Source organism: Wolffia australiana, chromosome 2, assembly GCF_029677425.1.
Source record: "Wolffia australiana isolate 7733 chromosome 2, ASM2967742v1".
In the NCBI taxonomy this organism is placed as follows: Eukaryota; Viridiplantae; Streptophyta; class Magnoliopsida; order Alismatales; family Araceae; genus Wolffia; species Wolffia australiana.
Genome location: NC_135836.1, coordinates 12,569,418 through 12,585,388, shown reverse-complemented (window position 1 = coordinate 12,585,388; position 15,971 = coordinate 12,569,418). Strand labels below are relative to the sequence as shown.

Sequence of the window (15,971 nt, the reverse complement as noted above, 5' to 3'; positions counted from 1 at the left end):
GACATGGCACGCCTGCAGGCAGGTGCGCCTATGTGGCATGCCAAGGAGGTGTTGGAAATCAACAGTTTTTAATCTAGTCAATCTTTCTTATTCGATCATCACTTTTACTCTCTGTTACAAGTTCTTAATACCTATGAGTAGGAATTAAGAGCCTATACATCCAACTTAACACTCATTTTCATCACATAATCCTAATTAGTATCTTCATTATATAACCATCCCATTTCGTCTCCATTTAATTACTTCAAAATCAATCTACACCATGTGTCCCTCTCTTTGGTTTGACCTCTTGCGCACCATTTACATTAGTAATTAGTGAATTAAAGGGTAAAATATAAGTTCATTGCACAAGTCTTGGAATCACATATCGACTAGGTTATCTCCCCTAAGATTCAACTTATCAGTGAACTAGCCCTCCTATCAAGGCCCACTTAATTTGTTTCTTAGGGATTCCTACTTTGTGTATTTGTTACGCTATTGTGGTGACTAGAAACTCTCAAGGGCTACAGTAATCATGATCCTTATTATTTTCCCCTTTTATCCTTCCTCGATTGATTTGGGGCTCTTTCCTGGTTATTTATTGTTGTGAAGGCTGGAACACATCCAATACATTGATACACCATTTAAAGTGTATTTGGTGGACTAATTTTTTTTAGAAACCTCTCATGACAAGGTGGTTAATATTTAATTTTTTCCTCTAAATACATTTGAAGTTGCAATCCTGCTACATTATTGATCCTTTGCTTTTATATTAAAGAATCACATCAAAGGGCTTTGATGGTCTTGGCCAATCTTGAGGAAAGTTTTGGAAACGGTTTATTACTGTATGCAAGTCTTCTCATACTTTTCCATTGTGCATCTATCGATCGGTGTTGGGCCAATATTACCGAAAATATTAGTTCCAGAGAAGGTTGTCGCACATTCCTTGATTAGTTCCAGAACACAAAACCCATTCGGTGCCACAGAAAACCAGCACGCTAAAAACACTTGAGCATCTCTCTTACATTAACCCCTAAGATCACCAATAAGAGGAAACCCATTATACAAAAGTCGTAAGAACGTGTTTATTTCTTCTCGTTTCCCATTATCCAGACCCCCTCTTTTCATTCACATCTCATATGATATATCTTTCCCCACAAGCCACTTCAACACTTGACAGCGCATTCTAAGTCGAAGCCCAGATTATCTTCCGGACAGCACGCTCAGAAGAAAATATCGATTCCAAAAGGGTATGACCCAAGAACAAATCCAAGAGAGGAAACAACAAAAACTCGCAAGAATCATCCGCGGAACCCCCTCGGCTCGCGGGACTGGTAGAGCTCGAGCCTGCTCTTCGCCTCGGTGAGCAACTGGTCCAGCTGCTCCTCCTCCTCGGCGAAGATATTCTTGGACGCCCACCTCAGCGCGGAAATCACGTTATCGTCGTCCGTCAAAGCCTCGCACTCGGGCGCGTGCCGAACGATATTGCAGAGCAGGACCAGCGCCTCCTTCTTGATACTCGCCGGCTCGCCAAAGTACACGAGTTGCACCAGCGGCTTGGCCGCCTGCGCGTTGATTATCGCCCGCGAGTGGTCTACGTGAAGATAATTCTCCGGGCAGGCGAACTTGGTCAAGGCCGCGACCGCCTCCCTCGTCAGCCGTTCATCCTTGTCGAGAAGCCGAACCAACGGCCCGATTATCCTCGTCTCCTTGGCTCTGAACGTCCTCGACAGACAGCCGATAGCTCTGATACAAGGCCGCAAGAGAGACTCCGACTCGGAGTCCCCCGCCTCGACCACCTTGAGCAGCTGATCGACCACCGCTCTCGCGGCCGGCGAGCTCGGGTTGAACGCCGACCGCCGCAGCTCCGCGTCGCGCTCCGCCACGCCGGCGATCTCGCTGAGAGCCACGGCGGAGTTGAGCTTCACCTCGTCCTGCCCCTTGTCCAGCAGCGTGGCGAAGCAGAGCAGAGCCTTGGAGTCGGTGATGCTCTTGCAGATCTCTCCGTTGTTCTTGGCGAGCCTGGCCAAGGCCTTGGCGGCCATGGCCTTCATCCTTGCCTTCGTCTCCGGGTCTTCGGCCTCCCTCCCCTTGGTGACAACCCCCCCCCCCGGGTTAACGTTCCCCTGGAGCTGCCCCTTGTTGCTGGCGAGGACGACGGAGTGAATGGAGAGCTGCCCCTTGGAGGGAATAGCGTACTTGCTGTGCTCTTGCACTGTTTCGAAGGCGAGGTGGGTGACCAAGGACCGGACCACGCCGTTCTCCGCGAAGTCGACCTGGCAAGGCGGGTACTTGTCCGCGAGCTCGGCGACGGCCCACGCGACCAAGGCCTGGACTTTCATGGCGCCTTCCTTGAGAACCTTGGCGAAGATTGCGCAGACCCCGGCTTGAACGAGCTTCTCCACGCTCTCGCTATCCCGGGCGAGGAGACCGATGGCGCGGACGGCGCTCTCCTGCGCGTCGGCCTTGCCTTCTTTGAGCAGCTTGAGCAAGGGGACGACCGCGCCTTCCTCGACGATGAGCTTCCACTTGCGGTCGTTGTCGGAGGCGAGGGAGGCGAGCTGGGCGGCTGCCGCCGCGCGGCCCTCCAGGGAGCCGTTCTGAAGGCGCGCCACGTGTCCCCAGATGAGGGAGAGGATGGGCTCGTTGGCGGCGATGGGGGGCATGCCGAAGTAGCCATCGTCGTCGTCGTCGCCGCCGGCGGAGCCGCCGGACACGCGGAGAAGCCATGAGACGTCGGTGATGGAGTTTTCGAGCTGGGAGTGCACCTTCTTGGAAGGCGTGGCGGGCTGGAAGACGCGCTTCAGGAGACCGGCGCGGCTCTTGGAGACGATGGCGAGGGCCTTCTCGAGGACTTGCTCGGTCTCGTGCATGATGCGACGGGTCGGGCGCTCGCACAGGTCCGCCCGCGCGGCCTGCCGGAGAAGGGCCAGCAGCCGCTCCGCCTTAGCGCCCAGGTCGAGGAAGTCCGCCTTGAACGACGGGTGGTGCTCCGCCTTGGCCAGCTTCGCCACCTCGTCCGCCATCTGGATTGGCCTCTGCAGCACCTGCCTCACCCCTTCCGCCATCGCCGCTCACCAATTCACAGCGCTCCGATCGAAGAATCTTCCTCGAAATCCGTCGAAAATTGGGGATTTTGGCGTCGGAGAGGGAGTCTTACCTGCTATATCCGCTCCAGAATCGATCAAAAAACTCGGAAAAAAATGATGGGTATTTCGAGACGCGTGGTGATGAAGCGCCCCCTTCTGCCTTCTTCTGCTCTTTCCTCACAACTTTCTTGAATCTGATCTGGGTCGCGGAGAAGACAAGGAGGGAGAAGTAGGTCGGAGGGTTTAACCTGGTCAAAAACGGCATCTTTCTGCAATGTCCCTCTCATCCGGATGACGAAGATGGCCTGGATGACGCCACCCCAGACAACGTCCGAGCTGCGTCATCTGCAGTTTAGAAATTTAAGGAACTTGGTTAGTTTCTGATTTGATTATTTTGATATGGCTGCAGGGGAGAGAAGTTGAGCATCAGACTCGTGCAATAAAGATAAAGAGGACCTGTCATCACTTGACGTAGCATGTGATGGGCCTTTTGGACAGGCTAAGAAGCCCTGAATCATAGAGGAAAAAGTGGAGTTTAAGAGGCAAATAAGGAGGGAAAGTTGGTTTATATCTAGGAGCTTCTTAAAGGTGCTTGGACTATGGGAGTTGCCCAACTGAATGGCAGTAGGCTGGAATCTAGATATTCGAGGGGCCTATCATCTGGTGGTAAGTCATTTTCCATGTGAGAAGACCCCATGGGCTAGATACAGTAGATTTAGCCCATGACTTGTCCAATTCTCCTGACTCCTGATTTTGCCACCTGTTGGTGTAATTCTTCCCCCCAGAAATTACTGATATTTTCATTTTTAATTTTTTTTCGCATTGAGTCTGTGTATATAATGTAGGGGGATCATTATAGGTTATGAAGAACTGTTGTTCCGTTGTGAAAGTTATTATTAGATGAAGCTGAGTAGGGTGGGGAAGTATGGTTCATGAATATAAGTGACTTGTATGAGCACCACCCTTTTGTCAGACAATCATGTTTGTGTCTTGGCCCTCACTTATCCAAGTCATAAGCACATATTTTCGCTTCCTTAATGACGGTCAAACTACATGTGAAAGCTTCAGCTGCCCTTTGCACCCTATCATCCTTGCCTATTCTTTAATCCATTTTATTCTTAAAATTCATCATTAAGCTTAACCCTCCTTTTGCCTTGCCTATCCTTTGTAGGAACCCACGACCAGCTATGTACTTTTGAGATGCTAAACCCCAAGTTTAATTCTGTTGTCCCCCTTGAACTTCATTTTTCCCCCTTGAATTTTGTGAAATAATTTTTTTATCATACTTTTTTCAATTTTATTATACCTATGTTTTTATATAATAAACTCTTCCACACCTTGCACGTTTTTGTTCTACACCCTGACAAAAAAATGAAAAGGAAAGTATTAGAAGTCTTCAAAGACAATAATAATCAATGATAAAAAAATATATCATGGGGTCTATTTCAAATGTCTTTCTTTTCCTTATTAGTGATGTCACTGTTACACCTTGTTTTCTTGCCGCCCTTTACACTAGTTTATATGTCTCATGTTTTTTTTCCCATCTAAATCTCACTCACCTGGGAGTAAAACCATCTGAAGTAATAAGTACCCTTTCTTCTACCCTCCATCTCTCTTCCTTCCCTTCCTCTGTTTAGGACCACTTTCATGTTTCTTCATTATACCTATTATCAGCCGAAGACCTTTTGTCCCTTTATTTTCATTCATTTATATTTTCTTATTTGTGTCTATACCCTCACAAGTATCAAGTGCAAAAGCCATTCGTTACAAGGTCCAATAATACCCACATTGTAATCCTACATGATACTGTAGGGGATATCGTTTGAGTATGATGAAAGTTAGAGTTCTTGTTTCTTAATCTCCACATTAGATTTCTCCATGAAGCATCATAGATGAAAGTTCCAAGAGCAGCACCATTGCTGACATGGTAACAGACCACTTCCTGGAGTGGTGACAAAGTATCCTGCTATGAAAGATGGCGCAACATAAAACCCAAGTACACATGTTTGGCTGAGTCTATGTAGTAAGGAAAAATTGATGCTCACAAAGATGTGTGTTGTTGGAACCCATGCTTGTATAGGTTTAGCATACAAGCCCGAGCCATGCTAGTTGTTATTGTAGGTCCCATGGAAGACGACATATGTCACCTTAGACCTGTTGGAAGGACTATTAATGTAGCATATATAGTTCAGTTTTCCGCGCATGAGTAACACTTGGGTTGAAACTGTTGACATGTGATGGCCTTTTAAAGCTAGTGAAGATGGAATTCTCTGGTACGTTTAAAGCCACTGTATATGCCCCTGCTGATGACATCTCAATATCAGAGTGAGAAGTGACCGTGCAGATATTCTGCCATAGTTTACGGAAGAAGTCAAATTTGATGGTTTTAATCTTCTGATATTGAGTAAATATGTGGATCTTATTATGGACAGTGAAGGACTGAGTGACTATATCACAAGGATGGAATATCCCAGCCATCCAAATTTCAAGGGGAACATGAAGATTCCAATGTTCATCCATGGATGCTTAAGTTTATGGATAAAGGGCTACTTCAAGTTCCTCTATTTCAAGATCATGAAGGAGATTTGGTACTACTTGTGAATTATTTCACGAAGAATAAAAAATGGAGTGTATGAACTTTTGACGAAGGTGAAAAATTTGAGCCAAGGTGAGATGACACTCATGGAGTATGTGAATGAGTTGCATGCCACTCGGCAGAAATTGATCACTGCCAACCAGTTTCTGACCAAGTGTCTGGAGCATGGAAGTATACATTAACTGATAATGTGTATAAGTTTATTATGGGTTTGAATAGGGCATATGAAGATCTAAGGACCCAGCTTTTCAATCACTAGAAGGTACCCGACCTTGAAGAAGCGATGCAAATTATTATGGAATAAGAGAATCTTCTAATGTGTGTATTACTAGTTCTTGGATTTGGAAAGGTGGAAGGGGAAGAAGCCGAGCTTATGGTCAAGACCAAACAATTCAAACCTCCTAACGAAGCAGGAGGAGATAATTTCTATCAAAAGGGAAGCCTTGGAAGTGTGACAAACTAAATCATAAGGTACAAGGAGGGATGCAACAATAGAGGTCAAATGTATTATGTTCTCATTACAAAAGGTGAGGCCATACAAGGAACACCTGTTGGGATATACATGGGCATCCACCTCGGCCAGTCCAAACACATGTGACTCATACATAGGGGAGAGATAATGTAGAGCCAAAATTCCAGGTCAAGGATACGATTAGAATTTATGCAAATACTGGTGATGATGACATCATAAATATGAGCAAAGAATTTATGGTACGATCAGATCAGTCATCCCCACCATTCATCTTGTGTATATGATTATTAGATATTGGATACATGGGCAACAGATCACATGACTCCTCATGGTTCAAAATTACACACATATGCGTTATGCAAGGCCAACGTACGGCTATTTAAGCAGGAGGGAAAGTCCTATTGGTTTTTGGGATTGGAGGAGTCAAATTTATTAGATATTTGTTAAAAACTTTACATATCCCTAACCTGAAGGTACAATTGATTTCTTCATGAAGTTGGTCAGGGATATTGACTATGTTTTATATTTGACGTCTAATGCATGTTTTCTATTTGAGAAGGCAAGGAGCTTGAAGATTTTAAATTATAAGGAGAGGAATGGGCTTGTGTATGCCAATGGTGTTCAAGGAGCTAGCTCGATGTTGGTGAGCAGTGCAGGGGAATGTCACCAACAACACCTGAAAGAATTAAAGTTATGGCATTTTTTGGGTAGATCATCCTTCTTTGGCGATGTTGGGAAATTTGTTTCCTAAACTTGTCAAACTCTGTGAACCCTTGGAATTTTCATGTGATACATGATAGTATCCTAAATATATGAGAGCCACATTTAATTGGAGAAGTGAACATACCTCTCATCCATTTACATTAGTCCATTGTGATGTGTGGGGATGGTCTATAATTGTTTCTATAACAGGGTCTTGGTGGTTTATTAGATTTTTTGATGAATGGACAAGAGTAACTTGGGTCCACCTCCTCAACATAAAGTCAGAGGTAACATAAGTTGTGAAGAATTTCCTAGAGATGGTGAAGAATCAATTCAGCACATCTATCAGACGTTTTAGAATTGACAAGTCAATAAACTAAGTGAATGAAGTGTTATCTACCTATTTCAGACTTCAAGGAGTGATACATGAATTGTGTAAATCCACCCAAAAAAAATTGTGTTGCAGAGAGGAAAATTGATCATGTGGTGACTACTGCAAGAGCCTACTTATGCATCAAGATGTACCAAATTATCTCTGGGAGAAGCAGTACTTATTATTAGCAGGTTACTGTTGAAGTTTTTAAAATATGACAGTCCTCTTGATTTGATGATGAGACATTTTTCTTTACCTCATTTAAAGATAGTCTTCATTCCAAGGATATTGGATGTGTGACATTTGTTAATAATCATTGTCCGAGTGATAAATTATGTTCTGTGACAGTGAAGTGTATTTGTGAGATACTTTTAAACTCAAAAGGGCATGTGTGTTTTCATCCCGCAACAATGTTCTCTATTTCTACGACTTTTACGTTTCATGAAGGGGTAAAATTATTCTCCACTCGGGAGAGTTATATTACTAATCCTTCTCATCTATAAGACATTTATCTATGTACATCTTGATGCAGAAGTAGCGCTCTTGTGTGTGAATCAAGATACTCCAGATCTGGTATGGGAATATGGAGAAAAATGAAAATTTCCTATCGTTCGCCGCCACCGCCGCAGCATGTAGCTGCTATCGCCACTACCGAGCCTAGAAAGACACCCACATGATGCCTGCGTCTACCCTACACGTGCTCACCTATAGTGAGTATGTCGCCCCACCTCTGCCTACATGCCACGCCGATAGCAAGCGTGTCGCCCCCCATCCACTCCTTGTTACCAGCTTGTAACAAGCACACCTCTCACAATCCACCGTCTAATGTTGCATTCTCCTTGGCCACTTAGCTGGCCATCCTCATATCACACGATCATTGCCACCGTCAACTAAATTCTGATATGTTCTCACCACTACCACCTACACATGCTCCCGCCATTGTCCTGCATCAGTTTTGGTATCAGAGCTGATGGATCATGTATGTTGTCTCTAAACATCCTCCCCAACAACCACCACAACAGCTGTCGCTATCCATGCTCCTTTGTTGTTGCCCAAGATCTATTTTTGCCTTGGTAGTGCCACCACCCGCATCTGATCGTCATACTGACCTGGGCCAAATCTCATAGACCAGGAAGATAGGCTGCCTTAGAATTCAACCCCATAGTAGCACGTGGTTTAATGGGCCCTGCACACATGCATGATAAGCAGTATCAAATAATCTCAGCCTTACACCAGCCACGTCCATTACCACCTTCGTGGCCCCAATGATGGCTATCGACCATGATGGCACCATGGTGGTGTCGGTTGCAGCCTTGATGGCTAAGCCAGCTGTGAACACTTCCACCATAACCTCCACTGGCGTACTAGCTTCCACATGCCATTCTCATGCGCTCTTAGTTTTCAAGTCGGTACACGCCACTGCCCATTGTGCTTTGCCAAGAGTTTGTCCACCTTGGCCATTGCTCCTCACCACATTATGCATGTTCTTGATAATGCCTCACAGAGCGTGTCACCCCATGTTCACCCCTCAGTACTGGCATGTAGGAAGCAGGACTCCTAGCATCCACCATCTGCTTGATGAAGTCATTTTAAAGATTTAAAATGTACACATCTTAGAGTCTCAATGCATCATTTACTAGTCTTATCTTTAATTTACCTTTAAATTCCCATGCCATACATTTTTTCATAAAATATTCAAACCATAATTTCTTATTACTGAAATTCTGCCTAATATTTGAAGGCCATTTTTTATCTCATTTAGAATATTTTTTGTATTATTATCTCTAATGGCATTAATTCTCACACAAGCGGGTATTGTATATTATCAGGGAATATAAATGACTTAAATAAAAATGAAGAGAAGAACAAAAAAAGGGGGGCTGATGGAGGACCATCCAGCGGACACCAAGCCCAGACACCTCCAGCCACGACGAGCTGCCCGCGCCGATGCTCGCGACCCAGAGTTTAAGTACTCTGCGTAAGCATCCTATCTTCCCTTTTATTTTTTTTATCTTTTCGTTATTTTTATTTCTGGATTTTATGGACTGGGCCGGTGTTGGGCCTTGTCCTTGTCATGTTTTTACTTTCAATTGTAACCGTGAAACAGAGGCCAAACCACGTCTCGCGACGGTTCGTCCTCCCCCCACGTTCTCACTTGGCACCTATCCTCATTATATAAGGGGATAGCATGCCCAAGTGAAAGTTTGAGTCATTTGTTGAAGGAAGTTTCCAACTCTTGTCTCCACCCTATCGTAGCTAGAGAGTAGAGAGGATTGGCTATCCTTGCCCACGTCGAGACCACTCCGTGATTAGAGCCCGCGCCTTCACGTCGAGATCACTCCGTGAAGGCGTGTTCCCACGCCTCGTCGAGATCACTCCGAGGTCGTCTAAAGATTCAAGATTCGTCACTTCTTGAAGCCGGAAAGACCCCTTCGTCGAGATTACTCCGAAAGGTGATTGAGGACTCAAGAAGCGCCGATGTCACTGTCCGTCAAGATCCCGCCACCGCCATACTCGAACTCCCCAAGAAACTCAAGAACTCTATTCTCAAAAAGGTTTCTTGGGTGGTTACTTTCAAGGACTCTACTTGGAAGCTCCTGCCTCGCACACCGCCCTCTCCAACCCTCCTAGCTCGCCTTGCACGCCCACCCTCTGGTGCCCTTCGCCGAGCTGCCTCCGCCCATCGCCGTCCGCTGCTTGTGCACGCCCGGGCGCCCTCCTGCACCCGTCCCGCGCGACTCCGCACGCGTGCCACCAACCGGCGCCCATCCGGCACCCGCCATCAGCGCACCCAGGCGCCATCTCGCCTGCACGCGCGACCCCCCGCGCACCCTCTGTCCGACAACCGTGTGGCCGCCTCTGCCCACACCCTGCCGGCCTCAGCGCCCGCAAGCGCCAGGCGCTCGCCTTCGCCGGCACGTGGGGCTTCCCACGTGCGCGCCGGTCGACTGACGACCGCACGATCCCTGGTAGGTGCCTCTACCGCCCCGCACCCGCAAACCTGTGCGCGGTGACCGCGAACCCTGCCGGGTGACCGCGAGTCCTCAGGCGCCTGCTCACGCCCTGCACTCGGGGCTCCGCACGCGCCCGGCACTCGGGGCCCCCACACGCGCCTCCAGGCCTCTGCCTCCTCCGCCTGCCCGCTCGTCCGCCTCGTCTGCTCGCTCAACCTGCAACACGCAGGCCGTCGTCCTGCCACGGACTTGCCAGTCAGTCGTCTTCGTCATCGGGCATCCAGCGTAATCAATCGTGTCATGGACTATCTTCAAAATCAGGTACCTATTCGTCTCCTCTCCATTATTGGTATTATTACGTCTTCCAGTGTCGTCCTCCTCTATCACTTCCTTTGCCAGATTTTCATCATTCGTCGACAGGATAGCCACCATTGTCGAGGGGTAGGATTTCCTTGTGGTAGAGGATTAACCGTTGATTCTACGGCGTCGAACACCTTTGGGCCGTCAAACGCCCCTCACTCCTTAGACGTCTTAGTTGGTCCAAGGGGTCATTGGGAGTTTAGTCAGATCAATATCTTCCCCAGTGAACGACGTTGATCATCCTTCCTCTTCCGTGGCCGTCCGTATTGCTCATTTAATAGTATTTTAAAGTCATTCATTTCAAATCATTAATTACGAATCTATTCATCGTCATCCTGTGACGTATTACGAGCCGCCCGATCCCGGCACGCCATCGTATTACATCAGGGGCCTTTAGTGGTCAAGAACCGCCAGCTGAAGGAGGGAGCCGACATCACTCAAGCCAGCCATCAGCTAGCAAGCGCACACAATTCAAACTGGGCAGGAGTTGGCGAGTGCCGCAACACATGGAGCCTCCGATGGCTAGCAGACAGAACTCGGCTAAGGGCCTAACTGCATGCACAGAGCTCGCGCACACACACTTGGGGAAGATGGAAAGTTAATTCAGAGGTTAGAGAAAAATGGCGCTTATATAGTAATTTTTATTTTCAATTCTTCTGATATGGGATTGTCAAGATTAGCTTTCTTCAGCTTCGCTCCGGGCCGTGCCATCAATGAGAAAAGCCGATCACAAGCCCACTATCCTTGCCCTAAGGAACTAACAATGAATCCATGTTAGCTCTTCTTAAGGAAGATTGGACGGTGAGATCTGTTTCGCATGCCACATCACTTTCTTTTTTCCTATTTCGGTGGAATCTTACTTTAGTACCCCTAATATATCTATATTATTTCTCTTTTTCTCCAGTTCTCTCACACCATTTAATATTCTTTAATATTAAGCATTATCTTAATTCTCTCACCCATTAGAGACTTCTTCCCAACTTCTAATTACTTATCTTCTACTATTCCACTACCTTCTCTACTATTATTACTTCTATTATTCAACTATAACTAATTTCATTAACTACCAATATTATCATAATAAATTCTCTATCACCCTAACTCAAGTATTAAATTCACCTCTAAAGGCCATTCCCCGTGGAGACAACCTCTCTCTTACTATACATCTGAGTGAGTTTTCTATTTCAACAAATTTATTTTATTTAGGCAAATTAAAGGTAAAACGAAGCTAAAATTAAATACGCACTTTGCCTTCATCACTGTTGTGGCCTCGTCCTTGGCCAATCTGGTAGTTGTCCATCGTGCCCTCTATTGCTGTCGTGTTCAACAAATAATAGTCTTTAAATTGTATATAAAAATTACTATTTATTGAAATCCTATTAATTTGTTTATATTTGATTTCTTAAATTTTCATATAATTCGAAATTCAAGTTTAATAATAATTTTTAATCCATCATTTACTTATTTAATTTCATAAAGTGAATTAAAATTTCAAGATTTGAGAAATCATAAATTTATATACAATTGTGTTTAATTAAAATTCAAAATATAGCATAACTGGATTTTAAAATTTTAACTATCAAATTTAAAATTAACTTAACTGATACCTAAAGAGAAGAGCAAAGATTACCGACCCAAGTTATTGATTCAACCTCAAATATGTTGAATTATGCAAAATATCTAGAAATTGCACTGCCTGATTAAAACCCAAATCATATATTTTTATATATATTCAATTTATTCCTAGAGATTTTATATAAAAAATATAATATATAGAATTGAGACAAAAACTAAGAAAGAAACATAAATCTTATATAAGATATATTTGTTCTTTTATTACAATATATTGTTTGTAATAAATATTATTTCTAGTAAATAGAATCACATATTAGTTCCACAGGGTTGTAGATTTATTTACACTATACTATAAAAAATCCCATTTGTTTATTTGGTGTATTATTCATAAAACACATGTATCCATTACATAATATTGTTAGACTATATTGAACCGTGAAGAGCTTCTTCATTCTTTTGTGAAGAGCTGGATGAGAAGAAACCCTCATGTCCCAGATGGAATAAGAAAATATCCATCAACTATAACCCCAAAAGAACCAGATTTCGTGAACAACATAGATGAAGATTGAAAGGAACATTAAGGAATCACATTAGTTTTGGAAAATACGCTCTGCAAGCCCTTGAACCAGCTTGGATCACATGTAGAAAAATATAAGCCAGACAAAGAGAAATCAGCAAATATTCACGTTGTGATGGAAAAAATTTGGTACGTTTATCTCTAATAAACCAGTTGCACTAAGACCTGCATAAACACGTATGTATTCTCACCCTCACCACCGCCGCTTGCTGCTACTATCGTGCATCAACTTTGGTGTAAGTGCTGAACAATCCTAACGTAATGTGATCTTCAAATTTTATGCTAGATCTCCACGACGATGCCCTCATCGTTGTCTTTGAGTTTGCATCATTTCCTCCAAACCATGTCGTCATCTCTACTGTCACTACCTACATATGTTCTCGCCATTGCCTCACCTACTACATGCAGTGTCACTCTCAGCCTCTACCATGGCCACCACCGTTCCTGAGTCTCCATCATCTCCCTAGTTTCAGCATCCCCTAGTGGTGTATTCACAACCGACGAGGGATGTCACAAACCCTAGGATTCACAACTACCCCTCATAAGACAAGGTCGCCAAAGCTGTATGGGGTGATCCTGCCAAAACGGTCCCCTAAGAGAGACCAAGGATGTTATCCTTTCATGGCCAGTTAGTGGCCTTGATCCATGATCTGCCACCAAAAGCTCTTGGGTCTTGCGGGCCCGTAGAACATGCCTCTTGGGATCCCATCGCATTAATGGGCCTCTACATGGGTCCCATCGACCAATAAATTCATGTGATTCCTGGCCCACTCCTAATGAGTACTAGTAGCTATGAATCCCCCTGAATGGTGGCTATCAGGCAACGCTGACCCGTTGGTCGGTCAAAGGCATATCTGTCATGGTGGTCTACTGGTTTCGACAAACATGCCCTTCCATCGTCAGTGGATCTGGTCAGCCTGGTACCGGCTGGCTATGCCCTAACTCACACAATGACTGCCGCCACAGCAAAGGCCTTCGGCCATTTAGCCAACATCAGACCCACTCTGATGGCCACACAAACAGAGCTTTGAAGGTCTCAATCGTTGAGCAAACTATGCTCTCCCCTCGATTACTCTAGCTATCGCCACTAACCTCCTACCCAAACTAGGAACCCTGCCCTATTGTGCCAGCCAACGCCACTACATACCATGCTTCATCAAGAGCTCTACCCTACTATGTCGACTACTGCCATCACACATCAAATCCAGCCGCACGTCCACCCATGTATCGATGACATGGGGGAGGCAACATGTGTGATGGCTATATCCCTCTTGTTGCCTATCGGCCTGTCCTAGTGTGGATCTGAAAGGAACAATTAGATATGATTCCATATTGGAAATAATAGAAAAATGACAAGCATATAAATGCCAAGAAAATAATGAAATGAATTAAATGAACATCTGCCCCGTGTGTCAAGGCTATCGCTGTGCTTGTCATCGATACATGGGGCTTCGTGGGTTGGGCTTATGTGTTTGCTCCTTGCGTTGTTTCCCGTCAGTTGCTTCATGCGTGTCAGCACTCACCAATTGTAGGTGGGCTTTAGAACACTACTATCGTCGGCCCGAGGCTGGTTTAAGCGCTGATGCATCTAGTTCAGCCATTAGCAGTTCATTAGACCCCTCTTTTTCTTCTTATCTTGCCATTTTATTTTTATTTATTTCTTCAATTTTAGTTCCATGTAAATTGTAGAATAACTACTAGAGAGAAGAATTCAGCCCATTAAAATCAAAACACATTTTTTTAGAAAATAATTGGCCTTCTAAATTATACAAGAAAATTATATTACAAAAATCTGTTTAACTGAATGGCCCGTTTAATGCATGAAATGAGAATTCATATCAAAATCAATAATATATGAGTAAAATCATGGAAAAATAACATTTACATATGTAACATTTCAAGCCTCATTTTGGGTTTATCAATAATAGGTCCATGACGTGATTGTTTGATCAAGATGAGATCATATGTCCTTAATATGAGAGGAGACATACTAAAGGAGGATGATCAAATGACTTTAGGTAAGTTCATTGATTTTGTAATGCATTAATCCCAAATGAGATGCTCAATCAAGGTTGGGTAGTTGACCATGAACTATGTGATTTAAATAGCATCGCAGGGATGAGGGATTATAAAAGAACATAATAATTGCTGACAAAATAATTGATTAAACCCATTGTATCATGTAGAACACACGAGTGTATCTTGACGCCTTATGTGCCCGCAACCAACTTATCGATTGGGTTAAATCAGTTCATGGTTAACTAATACATATGTTAAATGTATTTAGACAATTGGGTTAGGCACAGAAAGTGTTTGTTTGGCTATTGAAGTCATACACTAGAATGGTACATCAGCATTGAGGGTCACACACATAAGGTTTATCAGACACGGGAATATATACATAAATTATATGGTTTTTGTGGAAACTGTATTATGTACAAAATAACACAAATTTCAAAGTGAGAAACATCATGCAAGTTTCTCGTGCCCAAAACCTTCTTCCCCTTAATTTTTGAGTGCCCACTCCTCCCAATGGGACTGGAATGGTGAGAAGATACTCCAGTATCCCTGGTGGTATTGATCTAGAAGAAGACAAGGATAACTGACATGCTGATAACTTTAGGGATACATCTAAAGGCTGAACATCTCAATGACATGAAAAAACTCATATGAGGAACCAACTGTCAGCAAGTTCAACTCAACACGAGGTGATATGATCATTGGATGTTATGGTCTTCATTTTTAAAAAAATTAATTTTTTCTTCTTTTTTATCATGTGTGATCCCATTTTAGATGTCGATTAGGGAAAAACCAAAATGTCTCCTTGCATCTATAACACACCTATGTTTTGTTTGACTTTTCCTTTAGCAACATGCAATTCATTATATTTTGTGTGAGACATATCACTCTTCAAGATAGATTCAACTAATTATGATAAAATATATGAACTATATGTCTTCATTCATGTGGAAATTATATTTATAATATGGTTGCAAGCAGAAAAATCTTGGAGTGAAAGGTTATTATGATATGTTTATATGATAATATATTTGTTTATTACCATATAGTATGATATTTTTTTATTCTCACCATTCATAGTTACAACTATTTTACTATAAGATCTGAAACTCCAAGCTGCTGAAATATTATATCCACTTCCATCCCACAATCCTGGCTGAAATCTTTTATAAGGAATTTATTCGTTCATTTATTTGACTTAATAATTCATCCACTGATCATGTCACTTATGACAAAAGGGATTTCACCTTTTATCAAACATTTTATCTAATTCAT

The 15,971-nt window shown here is 43.7% G+C and overlaps 1 protein-coding gene across 1 annotated transcript; it reads right to left on the bottom strand.

Annotated features, from left to right (window-relative positions):
• Positions 1 to 1,201: 1,201 nt before the first annotated feature.
• Positions 1,202 to 3,311, bottom strand: LOC144716896 (uncharacterized). Its single transcript, XM_078592164.1, has one exon. The coding sequence runs from the start codon at positions 3,045 to 3,047 to the stop codon at positions 1,281 to 1,283; it is 1,767 nt and encodes a 588-aa protein (XP_078448290.1). The 5' UTR covers positions 3,048 to 3,311; the 3' UTR covers positions 1,202 to 1,280.
• Positions 3,312 to 15,971: the final 12,660 nt, after the last annotated feature.